At 54.5% G+C, this 13399-nt stretch overlaps 3 protein-coding genes across 3 annotated transcripts; 1 reads left to right on the top strand and 2 right to left on the bottom strand.

The window, feature by feature from the left end:
- Nucleotides 1–380: 380 nt before the first annotated feature.
- Nucleotides 381–6193, bottom strand: CCMA1212_004393 (DNA topoisomerase 2; the record flags this gene model as incomplete). Its single annotated transcript, XM_073701700.1, has 4 exons — nt 381–2150; nt 2213–2464; nt 2528–5851; nt 6128–6193. 4 exons carry the CDS (start codon nt 6191–6193, stop codon nt 381–383), a joined length of 5412 nt encoding a protein of 1803 aa, XP_073560010.1.
- Nucleotides 6194–10154: 3961 nt separating this feature from the next.
- Nucleotides 10155–11766, top strand: CCMA1212_004392 (uncharacterized protein; the record flags this gene model as incomplete). Its single annotated transcript, XM_073701699.1, has 4 exons — nt 10155–10548; nt 10610–10709; nt 10766–10872; nt 10940–11766. 4 exons carry the CDS (start codon nt 10155–10157, stop codon nt 11764–11766), a joined length of 1428 nt encoding a protein of 475 aa, XP_073560009.1.
- A 384-nt stretch (nt 11767–12150) lies between these two features.
- On the bottom strand, nt 12151–13377 carry CCMA1212_004391 (Hsp70/Hsp90 co-chaperone CNS1; the record flags this gene model as incomplete). Its single annotated transcript, XM_073701698.1, has 1 exon — nt 12151–13377. One exon carries the CDS (start codon nt 13375–13377, stop codon nt 12151–12153), a length of 1227 nt encoding a protein of 408 aa, XP_073560004.1.
- Between the last annotated feature and the right edge of the window lie 22 nt (nt 13378–13399).

Raw genomic sequence — 13399 nt, 5'->3', positions numbered from 1 at the left:
CAAAACACCAAGTAGCAGGATATCAGTGCAACGACTTGTCAAGGTAGAGAGATGAAACCTACGTTACGCGCATCTACTATCAAGAGAACAAGGCACCAAAAAAAAAGAAAGAAAAAAAAACACGCATATCATTCATTCGTCAAGCGAAAAGGTATTCTGTACAACGGCTTTCCGTACAATGATGTTCCGTACAAAGAACAAAGAAGAAATGAGCAAATAGAAACCAGACCTGCCATCCTCCACCCTGAAACCAAAGGGCCAACCTGACCACCTACGACAGCGTATGTCGAAGATACCTATGCACCAGATAGATCCATCCTTCCAAAAATGAACACAACGACGACCTCTCAACATGGCGACTACGAGGTAGTGAGTCCGCTTTAGTCTGACTCCGACATCCCAAACGGGTCGTCCTCTTCATCATCATCATCGCCGTCAATGATGATCTTCCTCTTCGCAGCAGCAGCCCGTCCGGGTCTCGCCCGCGCCGCCGGTCTGGCGGCACTCGACCCATCCTCTCCATCAACTTCCATAGCGGCCGCCCTGTCGGCACGTTCCTTGTCTATGACCGCCTTCTTGGCCGCATATCTCAGGGCAACGGGCGACAAGGTAGCAACTGTGGGCGCATCCTTGACCAACGCCTTGACCTTGCTTGCCGCCTTGGCCTTTGGCCTGCCAACCTTCCGGGGCGCAAGCAAGCTCTCCGTCACCGAAGCCTTGACGGCAGGCTTGGACCTGCCAGCCTTTGAAGAAGTTCCCAAGACATCGTCATCATCCGACGCTTCATCGACGTTCTTGGGCTTGTAGGGCGACGGCTTGGCTAGCATCTCGTAGTTGGTGTCGTCGGGGCTGTCGAAATCAAACGTCTTGGCTGGTTTGGCTCGGGGCTTCTGGAGACCCCCAGTGCTCGTGTTGCCGTGGCTCGAATCCGGCCGGCTCATCGTGTGCAGACTCAGTCGTGCGCTTGAGTCTGCAGACGGCTTGCCAATCCCCTTGACCAGCGCATCAACGTCGCCAAGCATCTTGTCGTCGTCGTCCTCGTCGCTGTCCGAGTCGGCGTCGAACAAGGTCCTGGCCTTGGATGCTGCGGCTCGCCTGTTGCGACCGGGCACCACCTCCGGCTCCTCCGACTGCGGCTTAGAAACTGGCTTCGACCGCGATCCAGACGCCTTGCCACCAACGTTTCCAAGAATATCGTCGTCATCCTCGTCACTGTCTGAGTCGGCGTCGAACAGGGTCTTGGCCTTGGAGGCTGCGGCTCGCTTGTTGCGCGTGGGAACCACCTCTGGCTCTTCCGACTGCGACTGAGACATCGGCTTTGAAGCCGCCCGCGATCCAGAAGCCTCGGTACCAACGTCAAGCATCTCATCGTCGAAGTCGTCACTTTCCGAGTCGACATCGATCAAGGTCTTGGCCTTGGAGGCTGCGGCTCGCTTGCTGCGAGCAGGCACCACCTCTGGCTCCTCCGACTGCGATTGAGCCGGCTTTGAAGTCGCCCGCGATTCAGACGCCTTGGCACCAACGTCAAGCATCTCATCGTCGAAGTCGTCGTCACTGTCCGAGTCGGCGTCGATCAAGGTTCGAGCTTTGGAGGCTGCGGCTCGCTTGCTGCGAGCGGGCACCACCTCTGGCTCCTCTGACTGCGAGTGGGAAATCGGCTTCGAAGTCGCTCCCGATCCAGACGCCTTGGCAGGGGCCGGTTTGCTTCTGCTAAGGGCAGCAAAATCGTCGTCCGAAAAGTCATCCGACAACTCGACAACGTCTGGCTGCGACTCCTTCTTGGGCTTAGGCTTGGAACTGAACATCTCGGCAAACCTCTGCGCAGTCTTGGTCTCGACCTTGGGCGCTGGAGCCGCCTTCTTGCGACCCTTCTTCTCCGGCTCGTAATCGTCGTCCGCCTTGGGCTTCTTACCGCGGCCCCCGCCAGCTCCTATCTTCTTGGATACTCGGCGACCCATGCGACGAATGTTGGTCTGAATTTCGGCGCTCAGGGCCAGGTACTTTTCCCATTCGGCCTCGAAGCCGCTGAGATCTTCGCACCACAGGTCCTTTTCGCTCTTGGCCGCGAGCTCATCATACTCGGCCTTCTTCCTCCGAATAGCATCTTTCAGCTTCTCAAGACGTTCGGCCGTCAACGACCAAATGGGCATCTACAGGATTGTCAGACTCTGTTGCGCCACGGAACAGCTGCCGGAATCAAAGCAAAACTTACCGAGAGAAGGTAGTCGTAGTCACGAGCGCTCTCTTCACCCTCTTCGTCGTCCTCTTCCTCTTCCTCGGTCTTCTTCGTGTTGGCATTCTTGACGGGAGGGAAGGCCTCGTACTTGCGGTCTCGGAGCTCCTTAACCAGGACATCCTTCCTCTTCTTACCGACGATCAAGTCTCCGTCGATGATTTCTTGGATAAAGCGCGCCTGGTTCTTCAACTTTCGGTGGTCGGCATCGTAGACGGCAAGCCAGTAGTTCTATGGATGGTTTTCGTCAGCAAGATACTTGCATACAGGGGAGGACATGGGAATCCTCCTTACCTTTCGCTTCAAGTACATCTCCAGTCGGTAGACGTAGTACTCTTCCAAAATATCCTCGACCTTTTCATATTTGCGAATCTGCCCGTTAGTATTGAAAGCAACCAAGTTCGACGTGGCCACCTGCTTGGTTAGCTTGAACCGCTCAAGCAGACCCTCTTCAAGCACCTTGGGCATGTGCTTCTCGTCCACTTGAATCTCAAAGTGGACCGTCTTGTGGTCGTTGAACTCCTTGTAGTCCTTGATCCAGCTGGGACCATCCACGCCGCTGATGATCTTCTCAAGACGAGCCTTGAAGTCATCAGTCCAGACGCGGATCGGAAGCTCGGTGATCACCACTTCATTAGGGTTCTGTTCATTTTGGTATGCAATACCATTGAACTTGTATCGGTCAGGACCAGCAGCTTCCGGCGTGCCCTTCCAGCCACGGAACCACGGAGTCATGGTCTCAAACGGCTTCTCTTCATCATCGCCCTCCTCCAGGCGACCCATTCGTCGCTTCAAATTCTTGACAACCTCCAGCGGGTGGTAGTTGGGGATGGAAGTACTCCAACCCGTGCCGATACCGTCGGCACCATTGATGAGAACCATGGGTAGGATGGGGGCATACACCTCGGGCTCGATCTGCTTGCCATCCTCAAACTGGTGCTTCAGGTTGGGATCGTCAAGCGAAGAAAAGATTGAGCGGGCAAACGGGGACAGGCGGGTAAAGGTATAACGAGGGCTGGCAGCGTCGGAGCCACCGGCAAGTCGAGAACCAAAGTTACCGCTGGGCTCCAGCACATTGATGTTGTTCGATCCCACAAAGTCTTGAGCCAGGCCAATGATGGTCTGCTGCAGAGAGGCTTCACCGTGGTGGTAGGCAGTCAGTCCGGAGACGTAACCAGCCAGCTCCACGACCTTTTCGTCCTTGGTCACGTTTCGCTTGAAACATGCGTACAGCACCTTTCGCTGACCAGGCTTCAGTCCGTCAATCATGGACGGGATGGATCTTATGTTATCCGCCATGCTGAAGAGGATGAGCTCCTTGTTCACAAAGTCGCTGTAGGTGATGACCTTGGAAGAGTGGTCGAGGTAGGTTCCAGGAACAAAGTTGCCCAGCCATTCCTTTCTCGCGTCGGCCTTTTTCTTGGAGAAGGCCAGATCAAACATCTCCGCTTCTTCTGGCTTCATGACGCTGAACTCCTTCAAGTGCTCGTCAAGGTTTGTAAAGTACACCTGGGCATCTTCATTGCTGCTACTGCCCAGACCCTTCAAGTACTTGTAATGCCATCTGGAGATTTCACTGCCGCGCTCTTGCTTCCATTCCTCGTACTGAGGTTGAGTGAAGAAGGACTTGAGTCTCTGAGGCTTCTTGGGGTTGGGGCCCTGCCAGACTTTGACAATGGGCGTGATGAATTCCCGGAAGAAGTCGGGAATCTGAAGCAGCGAGGGGAACTGCACTTGAAGGAAGTTGATGAGAAGACCCTTGATATGGCTACCGTCGTGATCCTGATCGGCCATGATCATCAGGTGGCCGTAGCGAAGGCTTTTCGTGTCCGTGTACACCTGCTTGTGCTTGAGACCCAGGAACTGCTTGATGTTCTGAATCTCTTGATTTTTGGTGATTTGGTCGATGGAAGCGTCTCGCACATTGAGCAGCTTACCACGGAGTGGAAAGACACCAATTCGGTCGGGGTCCAGGATCGCTCGTCCAGACACGGCCAGACCTTTGGCGGAGTCACCCTCTGTCAGGATGAGCGTACACTCGTGGCCGCGCCGGGTGCCTGCCAGGTTGGCCTCGACCAGCTTGGCGTTGCTCACTCGAGAGCGCTTGTTGCCGTCACTCTTGGCCATCATCTTGTCTGCCTTTCTTTCGGCAAAGTCCATGATGTTCTTGATTGCGTCGGACTTGGCCACCTTCTTCAGGAAGTCATCTCCCAGAACACACTTGCTGCCGAACTGGGAGGCCTTGGTCGTCATCTGCTCCTTGGTCTGCGACGTAAACGCTGGATTATCGATCAAGCAGTTGACAAAGATGAAGATGTGGTTTCGGAGATGTGCCGGCTTCAGGCCGTGTCCCTTCTTCAGCTTGGTCACAGCCTTCAAAAGATACGCCGTGATCTGGTCGGCGATGTAGTTCACGTGAGTGCCTCCTGACGTCGTTGCGATGGAGTTGACGAACGAAACCTGCTGGAATGTGCCGTCTGACACGGTGAAGCCGATTTCCCAGCGGGGATGGCCCTTGTCCTTGTCGATTTCAACGGTGCAGGTTGGGTTGCCACCCTCCTCCATGCTCCTCTCGCCCGCAATGGACTTGGCATAGAGATCGCAGTAGGACTTGAAGTCCTTGATCTTGATGAGCTCGCCGTTGAGCTGCACCTTGACGCCTCGCATTGTACCAGCCATGTCGTAGACTCTTCGGTAGAGTAGCGCCTCGAGATCATCGGTGATGCCCTCTTCCATTCCGAATCGAGCGTAGTCCGGCTTGAAGGTGACCCGAACAAAATCGGCTGACTTGTTGGAGGTGATTTTGGCCTTGTGCATGGTCTGCATGTTGTTTGTCCACTGCTGCTTGTAACGCTTTCCGTTCTCGCTGTCCTGGCATTCGAGGGTAAACTCTGTGCTGAAGACGTTACACAGCTTCGCACCATAACCGTTTCGACCACCCACAGTCTTCTTCTCGGTGTCATCAAAGTTGGAACCAGCCAACAGGTGACCGAAGATGAGCTCGGGAATGTACACACGCTCCTTCTCATGCATGACAATGGGGATTCCCTTGCCATTGTTTTCGACGCTGATTTCGCCGGATTCGCGATCGATTGTGACCTTCATCATGTTCATGGAACTATCGCGCTGCTTGTTGTCGGCAGCGTTGACGAGAATTTCGTCAAAAATCTTGTAGAAACCGGGCACGTAGGTGATGTTGCGATACTCCATCTGCTTCGTCTCTTTGTTGTAGACCCACATCTGCTGGTCCGTCTTCTCCACGGAGCCAATGTACGTATCGGGACGTTTGATGATGTGTTCGAGCTGGGTCAGCTTCTGGTAGGTTTCGGTTGCCGTCTTCTTCTTCGAGGCGGGCTTTGGTTCGTCGTCGTCCTTATCGTCGAGAACCATGCTGTCATTTTCCAGCTCTGCAAGAGGCTTGGTGCCCGACTTCTTAGGAGGAGCCGCCGTCTTCTGCTTCTTGGATGTTGGCGGAGTGTTGGAGAAGCCGGACGAGGCGTCCGGATCTTCCTCATCCCTATCGCTCTCGACCATGGGCCGCTTCTTGGGCGCCGGTTTGCTTTTCAGAGTGGTCTGCACCATCTTCTTGACGGCAGGCTTTGCGGAAGCCTTGGCCTTCTGCAGTAGAACGTTAGCCATTGTGTGAAAAGTGGCTGTCTCTAGCCGAGAGGATGGTGGGAAGGAAATAGATGGCAGGAGGTTGCGTGTTGGGCAGAAGAGGTGATGCGGCTCAGCTGCGCAATCGGGAATGTGGAAAAGAGAGCAAGGTGACTTGAGGCTGGACTGCACGAGCTAGAGTGAAGAGCGACACAAGGGCTGCAGCATAGCACAAGTATCGCAGCACAGCTCCAGAGTAGCGGCCTTCTATGCGACCAGAGGATCACAACGACTTACGGGCTTTGGGACGTAATCTTCGGAATCATCTTCAATGTTGAAGACGGAATCGTCGTCGGAGCTCATGGCGCCGGTGCCTCCCTATGGAGAGCTCGCAGAATAGATATCGCAGGGCCGCAGAAATCCGCAATCGATGGCACTGTCGACGAGACAAGGGCGATGCTTGAAGGGCTTGAGACACGCGGCCGTAACGAAGGAGAGTTGGGCCGAGTGATTGCAAAGGTTCGTGGGCTGTGCCTTCGGAAAGAAGAAAAACGTGACGAAACAAAAGGGAAACGCAAAGACCCGGATCGAGGTGACAAGAGGCCCTCGTCACATCGATGGGCCGGAACAAAGAACGATGCTGGCTGAAGGAAAGGCGGTGATATTTTTTTTTCTCCTGTTGTTGAAGCCCCGCGTAAACAAATGTTCGTCCTTTGTTTGACGCGACCTGGTTATCGCAGTTATCGCACCATGCCCAATGCGGGCTAGCGAGGGACTGGTGAGTGGAGCGCGTTTTTGCTGCCTGAGGCGCTAAGTGAGGCCGGCTTATGGAGGTACCTGGCGGGGAGTCTGGGGTGAGATGCGGCGGAAGTACACCGTTGGCGGCACCAAGCGGGTCGGTACTTGCTCTGCAACTGAGCGGACTGCAGAGTGCTGTACTGCTCTATGCGCCCATGAAGCGGCAGGCATGATCATGATATCTCTTGGCTTCAAGACTGATGGACTGGACAGATGACTCAAGACTTCCCATAGCGATTCAGAAGCATGGAGATTATTCTGAAGACGTCCATCGAAGCAATCTCGAATTGTCCCTCATCCATCGGTCATTCTTTCGTTGGTGCCCTACGCCCGAAGCACCAAATGTTTGCCCGATTTCCCGGGCTCTGCATGCAAACAAGAGACTCTGTTCGTTGGAACTTCAACTCCATATGACAGCGTCATCAGATCCCCCGACAAATGGATTGCAGCATCAGTTGACAGCGCGAAAGCATACTGAATTTGACTCTTCACGCTAGATTTGTGGTACAAAGTCTCGTTCGTCTCGCCGTGTCATTCTTACCCTAGACGCTTCGCTGACCGGTTCAGCAAACATAAGAGCCTACCTTTGCGTGACGGTGTGACTCTGTGGAAGGAATCACGGCAGCCATTTCTCTGCTGCTGTATAGATAAATCGGGACTAAAGGAGTTCGATCTCGTCATGGTCAGCGCTTAGAGAGGAGTCGACCTACTTACTTACATAGGGTTGCTCAACTGACCGCCCTTGTTCATTTCCGAGCTGTTCCTTTCGATGGAGTCACCTCTCGGCAGGGCGTGTTGCTTTCAGTTCAGCAGACCAGAGCGAATTAGCCAGCAGCTGCAGTTCACCTCTGCTCTCCGAATACGGCATCTACTCTCAAACGCCATGCAAGGTGGACTATGGAACTCACGGTACAAGTATCGAGGCGGTTCCGTGCAGAGCACAGGGCGTTTACATGCTCAAGTATGCAAACACCCGCCTCAGCTTCAGTCCTTTGCCCGGAGTGGCAGCAGGAGAATACATACCCGGTACCTGTCGTTGCCTTCGATGTCCTCTGTACCACCTGCATACTGTGCCATCATCTGAAACCCCTGCTGTGGATATGGAAGGGCCCTTGTGCCATGCCAGGTACGTTTCCTTTGAGAGGTCACTTTTGTCTCAATGTGCCCCGAGCGTTCGATAATCATACAACTGGTTTTTGCACTGACGTTATCTTTAGAGAATGCCCATTTCTATTTCTCAAACGGAGGAGCGGCTAATTAAAGCATGGGCAGCCCAACGGAAGCCTGGAACATCAGTGCTGCGCTCTTCTGCGTTTGCCGTGTCATTCTGCTCTCAGGAAACAAGAAGAGACACTGGTCACTTGACTTTGCCGAGGCATGAGACCCCCGCAGGCTTCCCGTTTTCCACGTTCCATTTCGTGATGGCATAGAAGCAAATAACCGGTGCGATGAACTGATGGTTGCATGCCGAACTGTCGGGCCGTGACAATCAGCCTGCTCGTCCATGATCAGAGACGTTGACAGGTGCGGTGCGTATCCCGTCAAGCTTGACTCGAGCCCATTGAGGACACTACTCCCGATGCAGAATCGTGATGGAAAGCTGCATGAGCTCTCTGATACATCTGCTCGATGCCGTGGCTTTGTGCAACAGATTTGGCCTGCAGCTGGTCGATCGGACACGAGCCGCACATGGAAGGGCTATTCTTCGATGATTGAGATTGCTTCTGATTTCCGATTCAACTTCCCTGACGATGAATCGATTCAGCCGCCGACTTGACTCAAGGAAAAGGGGTGCCTCTTCATCATACTTCTCTCCAATTCTCCGCCACCGAACGGGATTCACGAGGTGATTAAAGTTGTGCTTCGTCGGAGAATTTCCCCGAACCCGTGCACACATCCTCCACGGCCTTTGTCCCGAGATGAATTAGATGGAAGGGTCACCTTGATCCTACTGTGTTTGTCGATCGATTCTACTGCTGGCTAAGGGGAAGAACATGTCTACTGTGACAACATTAGCTTGAGGGCTCTGTCTGGACTTGCGCCTCTGCCCAGCTTCTGCTCGAAGCTCGCTCGCAATGCAAATTACACGCTCAATCTGCAAACCGGCCTCGTCACTGGGCAGGAATAAGGTTACAGATAAGATTCCCTGATGCCAATGGATATCCGAGACAGACAGAAACTCGAGCCCATATGATGCCGCTCCAACACGTGGCTGATTCGAAGGTATCCTGTCATACTTGGAAAGATGTCAACGGATAGATGGAACACAGCCCCAAGCCTCTTGCTCTATCCCGTGCTTCGTAAAGAGTGCAATGGACTGGGGGAGGACTGACTGGTGATGCCGCCAATGCAACCACCCGACCCGATAGCCGCTTCTGTCAACGGACAGAAGATGACATTCAAACAGGTGACTATCCTGCTATGCGTGCGGCAGCCGATATTTGCGTTCGTCGAACCCATTTGCTCTAGTAAGCGATTTTCCGGAATGCCTCATCTAGAGTAACGTCGTCTGCCACTAAGAACGGCGGATGTCTGCAGTGGTAGCGGCTTCAGGAAGCTAAGATGGCTAGATTGGCATGTCCTCGATCATGCGTCTTGAGCAGCGTTGTGTGCGAGTGCCACTGCTCGCTGGCCTCTGGACCCCGGGGGATGATGAGTCTTGTCGTGCTTCAGAGCCGAGGGGCGCCTGAACGCATACCTGCCGAGTTGCCTGCTAGGCATACGAACCGAAGCTCATAAGCCGCGATTCGGGGCTCGGGGACTTGGCCGTCCTGCATCTTCCATCACACAACGTGCGGAGGGTTCAATAGGCAGCTGCGGGATACTCTCCGCTCACCGATTCCGCGAGAGGCTGTCCGCAACCATTGAACCTACTCTGGTCTGTCCATTCACGCACTCCTGAAGCGCTCACGGCCGGCACCACTTTGGGAACTTGCGACGAGATATTCTTGGAAGTCCCATTTCCTGGCCCGCCAACGTCCGTTAGGGGGCCCCGGGGTCTATTTGCGGAGACCTCGGATGTTCTGGCCGTAGCGGAGAGTCACAAACGCAGAGAGAAGAAGCTCATGGGTGTTGGACACCAATACCTGAGCGCTTGAATCCGACAACCTCATTCCGGCCGTCTGGAGCGCAAACCTCATCCTAAAGACGCACCTGATCGGTGACCGCACCGTTGACTGTTTAACGTCTAGATCCCCTTAGCTCTTCTGTGGTCCGGATCTGTGGCCCCCTATTGACGGACAATCAAGCCCAGATCCCTTACCCAGGCGGACGATACATCACAAGCTACTGTCCTCTTCACTGTTGTTTGCTAAACAAGAAAGCCGGATTGCTGGAAACTACCACATGGGATCAATTGTTCTTCTTGCTGCTTACAATATCTTGGAAGCTCTTTCAAAGTCTTCATTATCTCCTCTGCCATATATTACGGTAAGGGTGGAATTCGCTTGGTCTTTCATCCGATTCTACTTGCCAAGTCTTCCAAACGGCTTGGTCACTTGGCCTGGCTTGTCGGCCGGATCACACGATGCCTGCAAACACCGGTCGCGAGATGCTACGACTCCAATCCATATTGAACCCTGCTTCGTCTGCACAGCCTGTTGCGAGTTTTCAACACTTCGAGCACCTGGTGGCAGCCCCATCTTCATCATTACCTACAGAAACATTGCGAACTACGGGAAGTGTACCATTGGCAGCACCAAGGGGCAGAGCTCAGGGGAACGCTGTCGGCATGCCGAAGCCGAAGCCGCAAGGGCCAGTCAACTTTGCTCCCTATGAAGATGTCGATCACGCAGCGTATCGGGAGCTGCGGCAGTTCCAAGTTACGCCGCTTGGACAGATACGGCAGAATTGCGAGCACATCCCTTACAACAGCTCCAAGAAGGACTTTTTCGAGAAGACGGGACGAGAAAGCATCGAGGGTAAGAACCCCTGAGGTCTTATTCCTCGCTGGATAGGCATGCTGACGCGGCCCGGTTGCAGTCTTCAAGTATGAGTTCCGCTACAAAGACATGACTTATACTGTCATGTGGGACTACAATGTCGGTCTCGTTCGGATGACTCCCTTTTTCAAGAGTTTGGGGTATGCAAAGGTAGGGAATCAACATCTGTGTGCCATTGTGCGGATTGTCTCGTTAGGTGCTATGCTAATGCCAAACAGACCAAACCTTCGCAGATGCTGGATAAGAACCCAGGCCTAAGAGACATATCACCCAGCATCACGGGGGGCGCTGTGTCAGCCCAGGGTGAGGGCACCAAAAGAACCCTTATTTCCCGCTTTGGTTATGGAACGCTCATGCTTGCTTTTTCCAGGATACTGGATGCCATACACCTGTGCAAGAGCCGTGTGCGCGACGTTCTGCTCTGGCATTGCGGGTGCTTTGATACCAGTGTTTGGCCCGACATTTCCGTCGCAATGCATTCCTTCAGATTCGCCTTACTACAATGAGATGGTCATTGATCCACAGATCATCAGGCAGGCGATCGAAGACGTCGAGCGATGTCGCTACGGACAAAGGAGTCGGGTGCCAAAAGCTGTCGAGGGAATGAGTGGTCCTGTCGTGCTTGGAGACTACCCCTTGCGCAACAAACGGGAGAGCCAACCATCATCCGCCTTCAGACTGCCATCCCGCCCCCCGGCAGCGCGGCCTCAACCTTTGTTCGCCCCGGTCCACGACACCGGATTCCGTCAGCGTCCAATGGCAACTTTGGCTCCGAGCACAACATGCAAAGCGCGAGAAGCCAAGCCCCTATCTCGAGCGGGCCGCAGCTCCTTTACCAGCCGAACTATCCTCGACCGCAATCCTTTTCAATTGCAGAGCTCATTTTTCGACGCATCACTGCGGACGGAGACGAGCGGAACCGAGAAGAATAAAGCAGAGAAATGGCGGCCGAAGCGGCGTAGACGACTTAATGATGAAGCTGGAACGGTATGCTCGTCTATTCCGCTCATGGAGGCGTACGAGGAGAGGCGACCGCAGCAGGATCTGGAGCACTTCAGGGCAGCCGCAGCGCTGGTGAGTCTGCATAGCGAGCCTCGAGATGCAGAACGGTCGCCCGCGGTAGTCGTGGAGTCATCAGAGGACGACTTGCCTGAGCGGCGGCCCCAAAAGAAACGATCCAAGGCGCATTCCTTTTGAGAGCTGGTTGATTTCAAAAGCGCGGTGGAATAGCGCTGAAGAGGTTTGCGTTGCTGGATATTATGAAGGTACTATTCGACTGTGCATCTTTGTAACCATGGGATTTCACGATACCCGTAGGGTTGGCGCTTGCAGTGGGATTGTTTCCGAGTCATCTTCTGGAAAGGTGCTCGAGGTTGATTTATTCTTTGTTCATTTTGCAGTCATCTAGTTTCGTCAACATTGGCTCGACTGTGTAGTAGTATCGATGCATATTGTTTTCTTCCCTTCTGCTCCTTTTACTCCAAACTCACCACTCCCAAGACGGTGACTCCTTTTTGTGCTCTCCCTTCATGTTATCTTCCGAAGGCTCATCGACCTCATCATCGACATGTCCGAGCATCATCACCTCTGCCCCTTTTCTGCCGCCCTCTTCTCCTTAAACTCCTTGACCCATCCCTCCGCCTTCCCCGTTGGCACCACAAAGATCTTGACCACATCGTCCACAACCTCAACCTTGCCTCCACTCAACACCTTGAGCAGCGGGACCTTCTTCCCCATCTTGATCAACCCGCCATCCTTTGTCTCAACATAACACGTCACCCCGCCCATTGTATACTCCCCCTCCTTATCCCACGGCAAGGGAAAGATGTAACTCAAATGGTCCTCCAAGCAATGCGTCTCCTGAAACGCCTTGATGAAATCACTCTCCAAATGCAGCGGATACAACAGCACCGTCGGAAACGCCAGCTCAGACGCCGCATCGTCCTCGTCCGGCACGAGCCTGACTTTGGCGTCCTCCATCTCAGGCGGCTGCTCCGTCGTCCTCGTCGCGATGCCCCTCGCCGCAAGCGCCGTCTTGAGCAGCAGTGCGCGGCGCTGCTTCTGCGCTTCACGAGCATCTGCTTTACGCTTGAGTTCGGCGAGCGTCTGCGCACGCTTGACGATGCTCTCTGCGACGCTGCGGAGGGCTTTGTTCTCCGGATCAATGGCGAGCCCGCGCGCGCACACGTCGTCTGCCTCTTCGATGCGGTCCACCGCAAGCAATGCCCTCGCGCTGCGATAATACGCCTTGACGTTGCGCGGGTTCAGACGTATCGCCGCCGCACAATCCGTCCAACAGCTGCGATAATTCTGCATCTCGAGATGGCACGCCGCGCGATTGACGTACATTGCCTCGAGCATCTCCCTCTGCGCACGAATCTCCTCCTCGGAATCAGGTTCCCCCGTCTCAGGATGCGTGGTGGTTTCCCCGCGGGCGCGCTTCCGCTCTTCGAGGAACAGGACGGAGATGCCCTTTGCGTAGAACTCGGAGGCGTCCTTGTAGCCGCGGACCTTGAAGCACTCGTTGCCGCGCTCCTTGAAGTCGGCGGCGTTTTCGAGGGGGGAGCCTTCGTAGGCGAGGGCTTGGAGGGCGGCGATGTCGTCGTTGTCTTCTTCCATTTCGGTCATGAAGAGCGGGGACTTGTTGAGGTCGGCGAGGACTTCGTCGACGGTCTTGTTGCGGGCCATGGCGAGTTGGGGGGGGAGCGATGGGCCGGTTGAGGTTGTGCCGTCTGAGGAGGGGGAGGGTGCTTGGTTGGCGAGGCGCATGGCCTGCTCGACCTGGTCGGCGAGCTGGTCGATGCTCATTCTGGCGATGATGCCTTTTTTC

The sequence above is a fragment of the Trichoderma ghanense genome, assembly GCF_004382785.1.
Source record: "Trichoderma ghanense strain CCMA-1212 chromosome Unknown scaffold_4, whole genome shotgun sequence".
NCBI lineage: Eukaryota > Fungi > Ascomycota > Sordariomycetes > Hypocreales > Hypocreaceae > Trichoderma > Trichoderma ghanense.
Note: the sequence above shows the minus strand (reverse complement) of the source record. Positions and strands in the feature narration are given on the sequence as shown.